Genomic DNA, 16,017 nt, shown 5'->3' on the forward strand with positions numbered 1-16,017 from the left:
TGCCTTATCTCCATAACCCTTGATTCCACAATCCTTGAGAGCTCTATCCAACTCTTTCTTAAATGAATCCAGAGACTGGACCTCCACTGCCCACTGGGGCTGAGCATTCCACACAGCCACCACTCTCTGGGTGAAGAAGTTTCTCCTCATCTCTGTCCTAAATGGTCTACATCGTGATAGCTCACTTTTCAATTTGGTCCTCCAACAATTTGCAAAACAACCTCTTTGTGCTCTCTTGGATTTCCTCAGTGACAGATACATTTTTACTGATCCTGATCCCCGCTATCAATAACTCCACCCAAGCTAACTGCCTCTGTTGAGCCTGCCTCTTCCCACTGGGGGCACTTTGTTTGCTTCTGTTATTACCAATAGCAAGTAACAGGAGGCATCACCCCCCATGTCCCACTCTAACAATAATGTCATTGGCACTGTAGTACTGAAATACTGGAATAACAGGGAAGCTTTGCACTGGTTTTGAGAGTGAGAATGTGATTGACAAATGCCATGCACGCTCCTGAGATCACAGACGTAGGCGTAGCTGGATCAAAGAGGAAAGCAAGTTGTGAATCTCAAGTATCATTTTTACTGCAAGGACTGAAATTGTAATGCCAGTCCTAATCATCTCATCTTCCAAATGCTGCTTTACCTGCTCCTACCCAGACAAGAGGGATACCATGGGAGCACATCAGGTAGGTAATAAGGTAAATTAGGCAAGATATGGCAACAAAGTGCTCTAGATCTTGCAGTTAAAACCCTTCAAAATCCTCAGTGGCATTTACATTTTTTTGGCTAAGATTCAGCACAATGAAATATCATCAATTTGAAACATTAATTTTTTTTCTTTTTCATCGTATGCTGAATGTCCTGATTTTGCTTGCCTCATGCAATCTTGGCATGCTTTTTTCAGTTCATTTTTTTTGGAACAGGATATTGCATTTGAGTACATGTATCACATGTCCTTATGCAGCCCAAGTGTCCCCGTCAGAGTAAGAAGCCAACAGCCAAATCCGAGAGAAATATCCCTGGATATAGGTTTGCTCGCTGAACTGGAAGGTTCATTTTCAGATGTTTCGTCACCATACTAGGTTTCATCCGGAGGTTCATTGAAGATGTGACCTAGTATGGTGACGAAATGTCTGAAAATGAACCTTCCAGCTCAGTGAACAAACCTACATCCAGAACCTCAACCTGAGCTACAAGTCTTCTCAAAACTCGCTAGATTATCCCTATTTGATGTAAAATGATTTCTTTGGGATGTGTGATTTATATTCTGCTTGCTTGGATTAATTTGCTAGTTTTTAAACCTGCATTAACTATTTTAAAAATTACATCATTCAATTCTGAATAAAGTAAATGAGATATTTCTTGTTCCAGTTGACCATAGCAGGGTTAAACTAGCCCCACTTGTGGAAAAAGACTCTAAGCACAGTGATTACATCAATGCAAATTACGTCGATGTAAGTAAAATACAGAGCTTCTTTAATATTCGGGGATGGTGGGAGAAATGGTTTTGAACTTATTGTTGTTTATCACGTTATTATTGTTGTTGATCTTTTTATATTTTATAGAATTTCTCTGAAAACATCCCTAATAGTACAAGATTTCACATTATAATTCCTTGGTTATTTACCATCCAATGTTTTTGCATGCAGCTTGGTGCTACAACATTACCACTTCCTTAAGAAGTTGAAAATGTTGCTCTAATAGTGTATCTTCTGTGGCATTGCTCACTAGTAGTCCGACTGAAGGATAGAACATGAATGTGTGCTGATGCCCGTTATATGGTCACAACTGACCACTGTAACTTTAAGGGAAAATTGACGGACTACACTACAAAAGCAAAATACTATGTAGCTGGAAATCTGGATTGAAAGCTATCAAAGTTTAACAGAATTCCAATGAAAGTACATTATCAGGCATTTCTACCAAAGTAGAAATTTTGGATATTTCAGTTTTCTATTCCAATTGGCATCCCAAGCATTGGAGATAAGCTTGCAAAGAGGTTTCTCTGCCCTCGTTAGTTTCATGGATTAACACAAATAAAAAGCCTGCAAAGCAACAACAACTTTACTGTCACACTTTCAAAGATCCAAAGGCAATGATTACTTCAATGGCAAGCCACAAGATGAAATCTTAAGGCATAAAATAAACTGTCACAGAAGTGGATTTTAAGGGTTGTTTTAAAGAGGCAGAGAGGTTTAGGAAGGCAATTCAGATCTTAGGCAAATATAACTGAGAGCTGGCCCACCAAAGATGCACAAGAGAACAGAATTGGAGGAATGCTGATATCTCCAGAATTTGTAGGGCCGCAGGAGATCACAGTAATTGGGAGGGATGAACTTAAGGGATGATTTGAAAACAAGGACATGAACATGAATATTAAATAATCAGCAGACTATTAGCTAGTGTAGCTCATTGAGCACAAGGCTGATGGATGAACAGGACTTGACTTGGGCAACAGAGGTATTGGACAAGCTTAAATCTGGTGGAAGGAAACAGAATAGCCAGCAGAAAAACTTAATAGTCAAACGTAGAGATGAGAAAACTTGTGAGTGAAGGTTTCAGCAGCCAAAGTCCTGGATGACATGAGATATAAGCACATCTTTGAGGGGTGAATAATTTCTAGTGAGAAGCTTCTGAGGAACAGAGAAGTTCCAAGTGTAGGGACAAGGAGCTTCAATGAAATTTGAATTCTCAGATTTCCCAATGCAGGAAGTGTAACATGTTGCCTTGCTTAAGAGCAAATAGATGATGAATCTAAAGTCGAGGTCAAGTCTGTGCAAAGGTAAGTTGCCAAAGTTCTGGAAGATGGAAAGGAAAGTGGTGTGGGGGTTGCATATCAGATTTTTTTTTACGTTTATTATATTGGCTATTTTATTGTAAATACCCTTTTTAGTAAGGTGGTCTTGTACCACAGTGAAAGCATTCCTACCTCTGGATCAGAAGCTTTGTTTTCAGATACAAATCAGGATTCATTGACCATGGAAGTTGCACTCATGTTTTGGCTACAAGGTGTTGATTATCAGCATGTATATCTTTCCAAAAGCCTGATGGCAGGCCGTGAAAGCTTGAGAATCTCCTGGTCAGCTACCCTGCTGAGTAGTGGCAATACATTTTATTAAACAAACTGATGGAGCTAAAGACAGATAAGTCCCCTGGACCTGATGGCTTGCATTCTAGATCTTAAAGGTAGCTACAGAGATAGTGGATGCATTGGATCTAGGTTTCCCAAACTCTTTGGATTCTGGAGAAATACCAGAGGATTGGAAAATTGTCAATGTGACAGCCCTATTCCAAAAGGGAAGGAGGTAAAAAGTGGGTTACTATAGGCCAATTAGACTTACATTTATTGTTGGAAAGTATTGGAATCAATTATTAAGGAAGTAATAATAAAATATTTGAAAAATCATACTCTAATTAAGTAGAGTAGGCAGGGCATGAAAAGAAAATCATGTCTGATTGATTTTATTAGAGATTTTTGAGGAAGTCTCAATTAGAGTGAATGGAGGGGAGCTAGTAAATATGTTATATCTGGACTTTCAGAAGGCATTCAGAAAGATACCTCACACAATCTTAAGTTATAAGATGAAAGCCCATGGTGTTGGAGGTAGCATATTGGCTTGGATAGGGAATTGGCTAATGGGCAAGAAATGGTGAATGGAGGGGTTATTTCTCAGGTTGGTGATGGTGGTCTGTAGGGTTCCGCAGGGATCAGTGCTGGGATCACAAATGTTTACAACTATATATTAATGACCTGGCAGAAGGAACGGAATGTGCTGTAGCCAAATTGCAGATGACACAATAATAGATTGGGAGGCAGATTGCAAGAAAGATACAAACAGTTTAACAGTGATACTGAAAGATTAAGTAAATGGTCAAGAAGCTGGCAAATGGAGCACGACGTGGAAAAACATTAAGTTGTTCACTTTGGGAGGAAAAACAAAATAACAATATTACTCAAATGGAGAAAAACTACAGAAAGCTGCAACACAAAGTGACTTGGAGGTATTTGTGCACAAAACACAGAAAGTTAGCACACAGCTAATGGAATGTTAGCCCTTATTTTAAGGGGTTTGGCGTATAAGAGTAAGGAAGTCTTACTGCAACTGTACAAGGTGCTGGTGAGACCACATCTGGAGTTTTGATCCCCTTATTTGAGAAGATATATTATTCCATTGGAGGCAGTTCAGAAAAAGATGATCCCTGGTGTGGAGAGCTTGCCTGAAAGCAAAGATTAAACAGGTTGGGACTCTTCTCATAGGAATTTAGAAGAATCGGTGGTGAGCTCATTTAAGCGTGTAGGATTCTTATTGAATTTGACAGGCTAAACACTGAGAGGATGTTTCCCCAGGGGGCGGGGGGGGGGGGGGTGGGGGGGGTGCGGTGGTGGGGGTAGTGGGAAGGAGACTCTAGGACCAGAGGGTACAGTCTCAGAATAAAAGGGCACCAATACAAGACTGAGATAAGGAGAAATTTCTTCTTATGATTGAGAGTTTTGGGAAATCCTTGTGTTAGAGAGCTGAGGTAGATAGGTTATTAGTAGGGGAATCAAAAGTAATGTGGAAAGGGCAAGAAACTGGACATGAGGAATTATGGAACACTCATGAATCTGTTGAATGGCTCAAGGTGTTGAATGGCCTAATCCTGTTCCTATTAATCATAGTTCTATGGTCTCAAAGAAGAAAATAGGTGGAGTGTGTTTGTTTTAATTTTACTTGCATTATTGTAAATACATGTCTTTGTCCCTTTTATCTCTAAAAGTATGAATGATTTTCCTACATCTCCTACATCTTCATAGAATGTATATAGATTTGTCTTGGATCTGATCTTGGAACAGATGTGCTGAATAAAAAGGATGAAGGATGTTAATGCAGTGTATTTCTTCACTATCTTTAACAGAGCTATGACAGACAGAAAGCCTATATAGCAGCTCAAGGGCCACTTAGATCGACAGCTGGAGATTTCTGGCGGATGATATGGGAACACAATGTGGGAGTTATTGTTATGATCACCAACCTGGTGGAAAAGGGAAGGGTGAGTTTGATATTTTGAAAACTCTTGCATTAAGATCTGTGTGACTAGGAATAATACAATGGACAACCAGTCATTTTATTTCATTTGCTTTGGAATTAAAAGTGGAGACATTGCTTCTGCTTTGCTTCAAATGCTTCTATTAGTCAATGTCTGTCCAGTTTTGTAAAACATTTGAGGCTTAGTTTCTCTTTAGTACACATTTATAATGAGCCAGGGAACATCGATTTTACTTGCCCCATGCCCATAGAGTCCCATTCCACATTGGATATTAATTAAAGATGCTGCATTTCTTTACTTGACATTCAGATTTAGTATGACCTAATAGATGTTCACATTGGAAAATGAAACAGTTTCCATTCTGAGTACTCAGCATGGAAGTTCATCCAGGTCATGGCAGCACAGTCAGGTCACTATGGAGAGATGTTGCATTCTATTCCAAGTGAAGAGTATTAACCTTGCTGAATGAAAGCCATCCTGTGTTAAAACAACAAATGACCCTGGATTGAAAATGCATGATTTTTCCATGTCATGAATTCTTATTTCTGTTCAGAGGAAATGTGATCAGTACTGGCCATCAGAAAACAGTGAAGAATATGGAAACATTCTTGTCTCACTGAAGAGCTCGAAAGTATTGTCCTATTACACTGTTAGGCAGTTTTCTATTCGGAACACAAAGTTTAAGAAGGTATGTGGAAATGTGTGTACACAAACACAAAAAAAGAATCAAGGAGGGAAAAATAACCTCTCATAACCTTTTCAATCAATGAATATTCTGATCCAGTTTTGTCTCTTGCTGTTAATTAATTTGTAGCATGTTATAATTGATCCCCTTACCTCATTTACTCAAGTGGGGTAATCTGTAAGAGGGCAGATGGACTCGACATTAATATGTTTCCTTCTATGTTCAGAAGCATATAAATGGAATTGTTCTTTGCAGTATATTTTGGAGTTTGGAACAAAAAGCTAAATGCCTCTAGATATTTAGCAGTTAGGCAAGATAAGAAGGCTGTCATTGCTTGAAGGTTGAACTATAATCCATATTTACATTTAATATTAATATTTAACATGAAGTGTAATCTATGTAATCTTCTGACTGTTCCTGCCCACTATGCTGTTATCTGCATGGTCTTCAATTACCCACAGCAGATGAGCTCGCTTATACTGACGTACATACACTATAATCACTGATGAATATATTGCCTGCAAGGGATGAAGAGATTTTATTCACTGATGTCAAATTTGATGTTCATTGCAGAAACAAAATCTGGAACTGTTTCTTTAAAACTGTTAGTCAGCAGGATTGGAGGGTTAGGGTGAACACTCATTAAGAAAGACTTTGAGTTTGCTTTAATTGAATTGAGACCCATTTACAACTCAGAATTGGAGTCTGTCCTTTACCATGGGTTTTTTAAATAGATTCACTGCCACAGAGGGCTCTGGATGTGATGGTCCAGTGTTATGATCCCAGTCATTAGGACTACTGGACAGGTTGAATCTCAGAATGAAATCTGCCATGAAAGATCTTTTTCTTTTAATTTTAATTAACGTGGTGGGTATTCACTGAATCGTGGCCACAGAGTTCTCTAATGACAGAGTAGAGGTTTACCACACAAAATAATAAAAACAAACTAAGCTGTCTAGATATAAAACACAGTTAGACAACATTAAAACACCCTACAAAACATATTTCCCAATATCATCACTTCACAGCATTTCAAATCCAGAAAAATTACATCTTTATATAAAATCTTTAAGTTTGACTGGTGAATTATATAGCTGAAAATGTGTTGCTGGAAAAGCGCAGTAGGTCAGGTAGCATCCAAGGAACAGGAGATTTGACGTTTCGGGCATAAGCCCTTCTTCAGGAATCTTCCTGAAGGAGGCCTTATGCCCAAAACATCGAATCTCCTGTTCCTTGGATGCTGCCTGACCTACTGCGCTTTTCCAGCAACACATTTTCAGCTCTGATCTCCAGCATCTGCAGACCTCACTTTCTCCTGGTGAATTATATAGTCATCTTGCATGAACACCTCAAAGCTGAGAGCTTAGACTTCCTCAGAACAAACAAAGAACAGTACAGGACAGGAACTAGCCCTTTGGTCCTCTAAGCCTGCACTGACATATTTTTTGCTTCTCAGCTTCTAATAACCTGCAACTTTTTTAACTGAGACTCCTGACTTGGAAGCTGCATATGCTAACCATTTCTTCTGAGGTAACGTTGTTCCCTTAACTGTTTGGAATGAAATCTTTTCCAGAAGATAGACTATACTTGTTTCTCGCCCACTCTGGTCTTTTCCAAACTGTCCGAAAAACTTTCAGTCTCTGGCTTCACTAAACCAAAAATCAATTCTTAATTATTCCAATATTAAGACCATTCAATAAAAGCAAAATACTACAGATGCTGGAAATCTGAAATAAAATCAAAACAATGGAGCAATTCAGCAGGTCTGGAAAAAGAAATGACTGATATTTCAAGTCTGATATGATTGTTCTTCAGAATTGAAAGGGGTTGGAAAATAATGTTTTTCATTCTGTTGACCAAGTGGGAGGAACATGAAATGGAATAGATTTGAGGGTGATCAGAACAAAAGGATAATGGTGATGAAGGTGAGATTGACATCTATTTTTACATCTCTATGGAGACAATGAGTCTGCTTGCATTTTGTTGACCTTTCTTTCAGCAGAATGGACCCATTTATCTTTTGAACATCCTCATTGACACCCATTTTATATATTTTTCTCTCCTTCTCCACCATTATCACACCCTTATCCTTTGCTCTGATCACCTTCACAATCTGTTCCACTTTCTTGTCCTCCTCCCGCACTGCCAATAGCATAAAAATGGCATCTTCCAGCCTTTTTCAGTTCTGAAAAAGAGTCCTGCTGGACTTGTAGTATTAATTCTGTTCTCTCACCACAGATGCTGAGTTTCTCCACAGCTTTCTATTTTTACTTCCAATGACCTTCAATGTTTCTTCCATATGTTGTAAACTAACTCCATTTGAAAAGTATTCCATTCTTCTTCAAGAGGTCCTTGCTGTCTGGCACATACTGGATTTATGCCACTGTTCTGGATGTACTGTTTGACTTAGATTTTTTTATGGGAAAAAAACCCCTCCACTTAAGCAATGCCACCGTTCTAAATAAAAAAATGAGGGATGAAGGGAAAGACCATGGAAAAGACATTTAAGGGGAGGGATATCTTTGAGAGATCTAAGGATATTCCCTGTTGATCATTACACCCCCAGCAGAGAGAATTTGATCTGATTGAGAATTTGATAATTTAATGTATTATTTTTATATTGTCAGATATGTTAAGTTCCTATGAGCTAAGAATGAAAACATGCAAGCATGGACTGACTGTATAACTACTATTAAAATAAAGAAAAGATTGCTGAAGACCTAAACTATGCTTTCTGACACAGGGATCCCAGAAAGGAAGGCAGAATGATCATACAGTGACCCAATATCATTATACTCAATGGCCTGACATGGGTGTTCCTGAGTATGCTCTTCCTGTCTTAACATTTATACGACATTCAGCGGCTGCTAAGACCAATCTTATGGGACCTGTAGTAGTTCATTGCAGGTACGTAATATTATTCACTGTGGAAACATGGTGTTCAAATGCTTTTAACTTAGAGAAAGTGACAGACTGAGTGCTAGCGTAGGTGACCTATATGGTTTACTCTGTGTTTGCTATCAGCTATTGAGCATTCACATCATAGCTGCAATGAGTTGACACGTTCAGCGATGTTTCTTGATGGTTGAAATCCAGATCACCATCATTAAAAAATCTTTCTTGGAAGGGTGAGCAGGTGATTGGAAAAGCCAACATTTTTCAGTGCTTTGTGGTTTTGAGAAGTTCTGAGAAAGGTTCATCATGAGGGAAAAAATAGGATAGGAGCATTACTTGGGGTTGTATGATATGAGTAATGGATGATAACCATAAAGGAAAGTGCATGATCTCCTTTGTCACTGTTCCTGTAACGAGCTCTCACAGGCTTCAACTGTTGAAAAATTACAAGGAATCCCAATTTACGGCCTGACCAGTTCCAGTGCCCTCACATTTAATAACATGCTGAGAATATACCACTAGATCACTAAACCGATGTCATGTCGACAGACTTGAAGGAATGCTATACTGTTGATTCAGATGATGCATTACTTTAAGGTGTGTCTGCCTAATCATATGGATGTAATGGAATCTAAGATACTGTTCAAATAAAGGAGTTCACCCCATCACTTGTCCAATATTTCTTCCTTAAGCAATTCCAGCATTTGTTCAGTTTGTTCTTTATCGTGCATGTAATGTCTCTATAATGATGACTGCACTTCAAGATTAATTATTTTGTTGTTTACTGACTTAATGTAGCTGTTTCTCATATCCACCAACAAATTCAAAATGGTAAAATACCAATAGTTGTAAAAGCTGCTAATCAGCCATGTGCACTTTTGTTTTCATTTTTGAGATGTGGATGCTCCTGTCTAGGCCAGCATTTCTTGCTTATCTCTGAGAACATGGTGATCAGTGCCACCTTAAACTGCTACAGTCTATGTTGCATAAAATCACCCATCACAATGGTGATAGAAAGGGTTTTCTAGGATTTTGACCAGGTGAAGATACACAATTGTGACTTAAATCTATATCACTGCATGATTTGGATGGTGACTTGCAGCTAATGATATTCCCATGCATCATCTGCCCTTTCCTTGCAGGTGGTTGGGATTGTGTTTGAAAAGCTCTGCTGGAGGAGCATAGGTGAATTATTGTAGTGCATCCTGTATGTGTAACCCAGTTGTCACAGTCTGAGGAAAGGACTAATGAAAGTAGTGAATGGAGTGCCAATCAATGGACTGTTTTGTATTGAATGGTATTGAGCTAATGTTGAAGCTGCTGTTACTTAGAAAACTGGAGAGCATTCTGTCATATTCCTGGCTTAGACCTAGAATATGGTACAAAGGTTTTGTGGAGTCAAAAGATGAGTTACTTCCCAGTCTTTGATCTGCTCTTAAAGCCTAATATTTATATGGCGACAGCAAACTGGGCTAATATGAGTAATTTTAACAAGATTTGCGATGGAAGTTGATGGTGTTGGATCAGCTACTAATTTTACACAATTGTTGATTTCAACTGAAACTAAAATTGGCAGAGATCTCAGGGACATAATCTGGCATGTCAGTTTATCGCATAAGAATTTGGTTAAAATGGTTTTTAAGGTGTTCAGGAGAGGGGAGGAACAAAATTGAACAAAGTTGACAATTTTGTTCTCTTCTGTGTTTTGACGGTATCGGTAATTTTGCATTTTCATAGCAGCCAAACAATGTGAGCTTCTGCAGTCAGAAGCTTTGACTATTGCTGAAGTGCTTGTGGTTACAATGAATCCAACAATTGAGCTGAAAAAGAAGTCTTAAAACTTGCTGCCCATGTCACATTCATAAAGAGAAACAAATCCAGGAAGACATTCTAATGCATTAAATACATTACATCCTATCTTTAAAGCTTATAAAAACCTTACCCTGAGTACAATTGATCAATGTTTACTTGTGACAAAGAGAGAGGCAGCAACTGATCTGATACAACCTTTTTTTTATTAATATTGCTAGCTTTAAATCAAAAATCATCTATCTCAATACTTAGAACTTGCAATGACAACAGTGGTGAAATACTCAGCACTCAGCATTATTCCTTGGAAATTAACAGTGATTGAGCAATTAAACTTGGAAATTTAAAAGTCTCACTCAGTGACTCCTTGTTCCTCAGTGAACAACTTGTAGATTAAACTCAGTTGGAATTGTACCGTTCTGACCATTCCGAAGAAAGATCACTGGAGCCAAAACGTTAATCTGCTTACTCTCCACAGATACTGCCTGACTTGCTTGAGTTTTTCTGGCAATTTATGACTTTATGTTTGCATTTCAAATGACTGATTTGATTAAATTTCATTTCTTATCAGCATCTCTGTAAAAATACTTGAAAAATATTATTTCTTTCGGTGTACAAGGTGTAATTGGGATTTAAAGTTTATTAAGTCATCATTATTCCCTCTTAAATCTGTTACATTTCTCCATTATGTTAAAGTAACATACATTGTCAAAATTTTGGAGGTCTGTTTATCATATTTCAACATCTTCTCTAATCCAGCGTGCACCTTCCAATCTTTTTTCATTCTTGAATGAAAATGATCAATTTTCATTCGAGATTTTCATTCCTGGCCTGCTGTCTGTGAGAATTAGAGTCAGAGTCATAGAGATATACAGCATGGAAATAGACCCTTCGGTCCAACCTGTGCATGCCACCAGATATCCCAACCTAATCTAGTCCCACCTGCCAGTACCGGGCCCATATCCCTCCAAACCCTGCCTATTCATATACCCATCCAAATGTCTTTTAAATGTTGCAATTGTACTAGCCCCAACACTTCCTCTGGCAGCCCATTCCATACATGTACCACCCTCTGTGTGAGAAAGTTGCCTCATATGTCTCTTTTATATCTTTCCCCTCTCATCCTAAACCTATGTCCTCTAGTTCTATTCATCCTATCCATGCCCTTCATGATTTTATAAACCTCTATAAGGTCAGCCCTCAACTTCTGATGCTCCAGGGAAAACAGCCCCAGCCTGCTCAGCCTCTCCCTATAGCTCAAATCCTCCAGCTCTGGCAACATCCTTGTAAATCTTTTCTGAACCCTTTCAAGTTTCACAACATCTTTCTGATAGGAAGGAGACCAGAATTGCACGCAATATTCCAACAGTGGCCTAATCAATGTCCTGTACAGCCGCAACATGACCTCCCAACTCCTGTACTCAATACTCTGACCAAGAAAAGAAAGCATACCAAATGCCTTCTTCACTATTCTATCTACCTGAGACTTCACTTTCAAGGAGCTATGAACCTGCACTCCAAGGTCTCTTTGTTCAGCAACACTCCCTAGGACCTTACCATTAAGTGTATAAGTGCAGCTAAGATTTGCTTTCCCAAAATGCAGCCCCTCACATTTATCTGAATTAAATTCCATCTGCCACTTCTCAGACCATTGCCCATCTGGTCAAGATCCTGTTGTAATCTGAGGTAACCCTCTTCGCTGTCCACTACACCTCCAATTTTGGTGTCATCTGCAAACTTATTAACTGTACCTCTTATGCTCACATCCAAATCTTTTATGTAAATGACAAAAAGTAGAGGTCCCAGCACTGATAGGTCCCAGCACCGAGCCTTGTGGCACTTCACAGGTCACAGGCCTCCAGTCTGAAAAACAACCCTCTACCACCACCCGCTGGGGATTTAACCACCTTTATGCATTTCAAGACATCCTGCACTTCCTCCTCTGTAATGTGGACATTTTGTAAGGTGTCACCATCTATTTCCCTACATTCTATATGTTCCATATCCTTTTCCACAGTAAATACTGATGCAAAATACTCGTTTAGTATCTCCCCCATTTTCTGCAGCTTCACACAAAGACCACCTTGCTGATCTTTGAGGGGCCCTATTCTCCCCCTAGTTACCCTTTTATCCATAATGTATTTGTAAAAAACCCTTTGGATTCTCCTTAACTCTATTTGCCAAAGCTATCTCATGTCCCCTTTCTGCCCTCCTGATTTCCCTCTTAAGTAAACTCCTACTGCCTTTATACTCTTTTAAGGATTCACTCGATCTATCCTGTCTATACCTTACGTATGCTTCCTTCTTTTTCTTAACCAAACCCTCAATTCCAGCATTCCCTATCCCTACCAGCCTTTCCTTTCACCCCAACAGTAGTATACTTTCTCTGGACTCTTGTTATCTCATTTCTGAAAGCTTCCCATTTTCCAGCCATCCCTTTACCTGTGAATATCTGCCCCCAATCAGCTTTTGAAAGTTCTTGCCTAATACCATCAAAATTAGCCTTTTCCAATTTAGAACTTCAACTTTTAGATCTGGTCTACCCTTTTCCATCACTGTTTTAAATCTAATGGATTTATGGTCGCTGGCCCCAAAATGCTCTCCTACTGACACCTCAGTCACCTGCCCTGCCTTATTTCCCAAGAGTGGGTCAAGACCCTTTGAGGATATCACTGTTTCGGGATGCTGAAAAATCATCCAGAATTAAACTAAACTTGAGAATGGTGCAACCCACATAGACCTTGCTGGATTTTTGTGGGCAGATTTCTTCAAAATTGGTGATGGGTACTGCCATTTTGTATCTAATTCCAAAATTCAAAACAATTAGTAGCATATTACCTGATCAGACCCTTTATCCATTATATAATTCTGAGGATTTTTGCTGCATTAGGGCAGAAAAGTCAGAGTTAATGCTGCACAGCCATCTCTTTTGCTTGACTTGTGAATAATTGGATTTGGGAATTCTGATTGTAAAATGGCGCATGCTGTATATTTTCACTACTGTAGACCCATGTACAGATAGATGTGGCTGTGGTGAGGTGTTAAAACAGTTGTCTGATACGCTGTATAATATTCAGTGTCATTTCTCTTACAGTGCTGGTGTTGGAAGAACAGGCACATACATTGTAATAGACAGCATGCTGCAACAAATCAAGCACAAAGGCACTGTTAATGTGCTGGGATTTCTCAAACACATCAGAACACAGAGGAACTATTTAGTACAAACAGAGGTAAGAAGCAATCTAAATATTGGAAAAAGTCATCACTATTTTAGGTGTTTTATTCTCTTAGAATAAATGCTTGAAACCAACTATTTTGGGATTGACCTCTTTTCATGAGGAAATGTTTGTCCTTGCCATTTAGAAAACAAAATCTGCTATTATGATGAAGGAATGCCAAATGTTCTTTTTCAGTGCAACTGTGAATGTTAGAATACATTGTATCACACTAGAAAGAAAAAGTAGCAGTTCAAGAAGATCTGATGAATGCTATAAAAATATACTGTAAACAGCCAACTAAAAAACTTGACTTGAAGGCAGACAAAGCTCGAAAAGAATACAAAGAGAGCAGAAAAGAGCTCCTGGACCATAAAATGTCTTTGGTAAATAGGATTAGGGAAAATTTCAAGGCATTTGATATATTTATAAGGAGCAAGAGGATAGTTAGGGAAACAATAGGTCCACTCAAGGACAAAACAGGGAATTTAGGCATGGAACCAGAGCAAGTAGGTGAGGTCCTTAATGAATACTTTGCATGAATATTGGACATAGTGGATGGTAAGTCTCAAGAAGGTTATGTTGATGTTCTGGGCCATGTCAGTATAAAAATGGAGGAGGAGGGTAGGTTTGTTGTATTAAAAAGCATTAAGGTAGACGAGTCCCTAAGATCTGATGAGACCTATCCCAGAATGCTGAAGGAGGCAGGTGAGGGAATTGCTGGGGCCTTATATGAAATCCTTACAGTCTCTTTAGTCATAGGAGAGCTCCCAGAGGATTTGAGAATAGCCAGTGTTGCTCCTTTTATTTAACAGGGACAGCAGGGATAATCCAGGGAATTATAGGCAGGTAAACCTTATGACAATGGTAGGGGAAATTATTGGACAAGATTTTAAGGTTAAGATTTACTCACATTGGAAAAGTATGGACTTATTAGCAATCAGCAGTATGGTTTTGTGTCTCACAAACTTGATTTTTTAGAGGAACTGACAAAGACCACCAAGATGATTATTTTGGAGTACATTGGGGCCTTGAGCAGATTGGCCAATGGGCCAATGAGTAGCCGATGAAGTTTAATTTAGATAAATGTAAGGTGTTGTATTTTGCTAAGTCAAATCAATGGTGGGTCCCTAGGGAGTGTTGCTGAACAGAGAGACCTAGGGATGCAGCTGCATAGTTCCTTGAAAGTGGAGTCGCAGGTAAACAGGGTGGTGAAGAAGGCCTTTGGCATGCTTGCCTCCATTGATCAGAGGGTTTAAGTCATAGGGAGAGGTGGGAGAGGATGAACAGCTTGGACCTTCTACCCCTGGAGTGTTGGAGGCTACGGGGTGACCTTATAGAGGTTTATAAAATCATGAGAGGCTTGGATAGAGGGAAGAGCCAAGTTCATTTCCCAGGGTATGGGGGATCAAAACTAGGTTTAGGGTGAGAAGGAAAAAATTTTAAAAGGAACTGAGGGGTAACTTTTTTCACACAGAAGATAATATATAGTTGGAATGAGATGCCAGAGGAAATGGAGGAGGTGGGTACAATTGCAACACTTAAAAAACATCTGGGTGGGTACACGATTAGGAAGAGTTTAGAGGGATATGGGCCATGTGCTGGCAAATTGGACTATGTCGGTTTGGGCTGTCTAGTTGGCATGAATGAGTTGGACCGAAGGGTCTGTTTCCATGCTGTATGACTCTATGACTTTGATTGATGAAGGCAGTGGATAGATGTCAATATGGACTTTAGCAAGGCCTTTTACAAGATCCCTAATGGCAGGCTGATACAAAAGATGAAGTCATATGGGATCTATGATGAGCTGGTAAGAAAGATACAGAAGTGGCTTAGTTGTAGAGACAGAGAGTAGTGATGTTTTTCTGACCAGAGATATGCATATATATAAATGATTTGGAGGAGAATGTATGTGGCCTGTTTAGTAAGTTTGTAGGTGACACAAAGATTGGAAAGTGAAGAAGATTGCGAGAAGACACAGTAGGATATGGATAAGCTGGAAACTTGGGCGTAAAATTGGCAAATGGAGTTTAATCTAGGCAAATGGAGTTTAATCTAGCCAAATCTGAAGTGATGCATTTTGGAAGATGTAATGCAGGAAGGAAGTATACAGTAAAAGGCATTAAGGTAGACGAGTCCCTAAGATCTGATGAGACCTATCCCAGAATGCTGAAGGAGGCAGGTAAGGGAACTCTTAGTAACATCAACATACTGAGGCATCTAGGCACGTAGGTCCACAGTTCCCTGAAAGTGGCAACACAACGGATAAGGTGGTCAAGAAGGTAAGTGACATGCTTGCCTTCATCAGTCAGGGGACACAGTATAAAAATTTCCAGGTCATTTTGTAGCTATATAGAACTTTAGTTGGGCCACATTAGTAAT

General features: G+C 39.1%; 1 protein-coding gene across 5 annotated transcripts in view; it reads left to right on the forward strand.

The window, feature by feature from the left end:
• The window catches only part of ptprz1a (protein tyrosine phosphatase receptor type Z1a), a 255,622-nt gene that overhangs the window by 218,510 nt on the left and 21,095 nt on the right, over positions 1-16,017 (forward strand). For all 5 annotated transcript variants that reach the window (XM_060839467.1, XM_060839468.1, XM_060839469.1 and 2 more), the window contains 5 exons: positions 1,375-1,457; positions 4,900-5,034; positions 5,585-5,719; positions 8,460-8,623; positions 13,515-13,650. In XM_060839467.1, the coding sequence (XP_060695450.1) occupies positions 1,375-1,457; positions 4,900-5,034; positions 5,585-5,719; positions 8,460-8,623; positions 13,515-13,650 (653 nt within the window). The remainder of the gene's footprint in view (positions 1-1,374; positions 1,458-4,899; positions 5,035-5,584; positions 5,720-8,459; positions 8,624-13,514; positions 13,651-16,017) is intronic.

The sequence above is a fragment of the Hemiscyllium ocellatum genome, chromosome 19 (genome assembly GCF_020745735.1).
Source record: "Hemiscyllium ocellatum isolate sHemOce1 chromosome 19, sHemOce1.pat.X.cur, whole genome shotgun sequence".
Lineage (NCBI taxonomy): Eukaryota > Metazoa > Chordata > Chondrichthyes > Orectolobiformes > Hemiscylliidae > Hemiscyllium > Hemiscyllium ocellatum.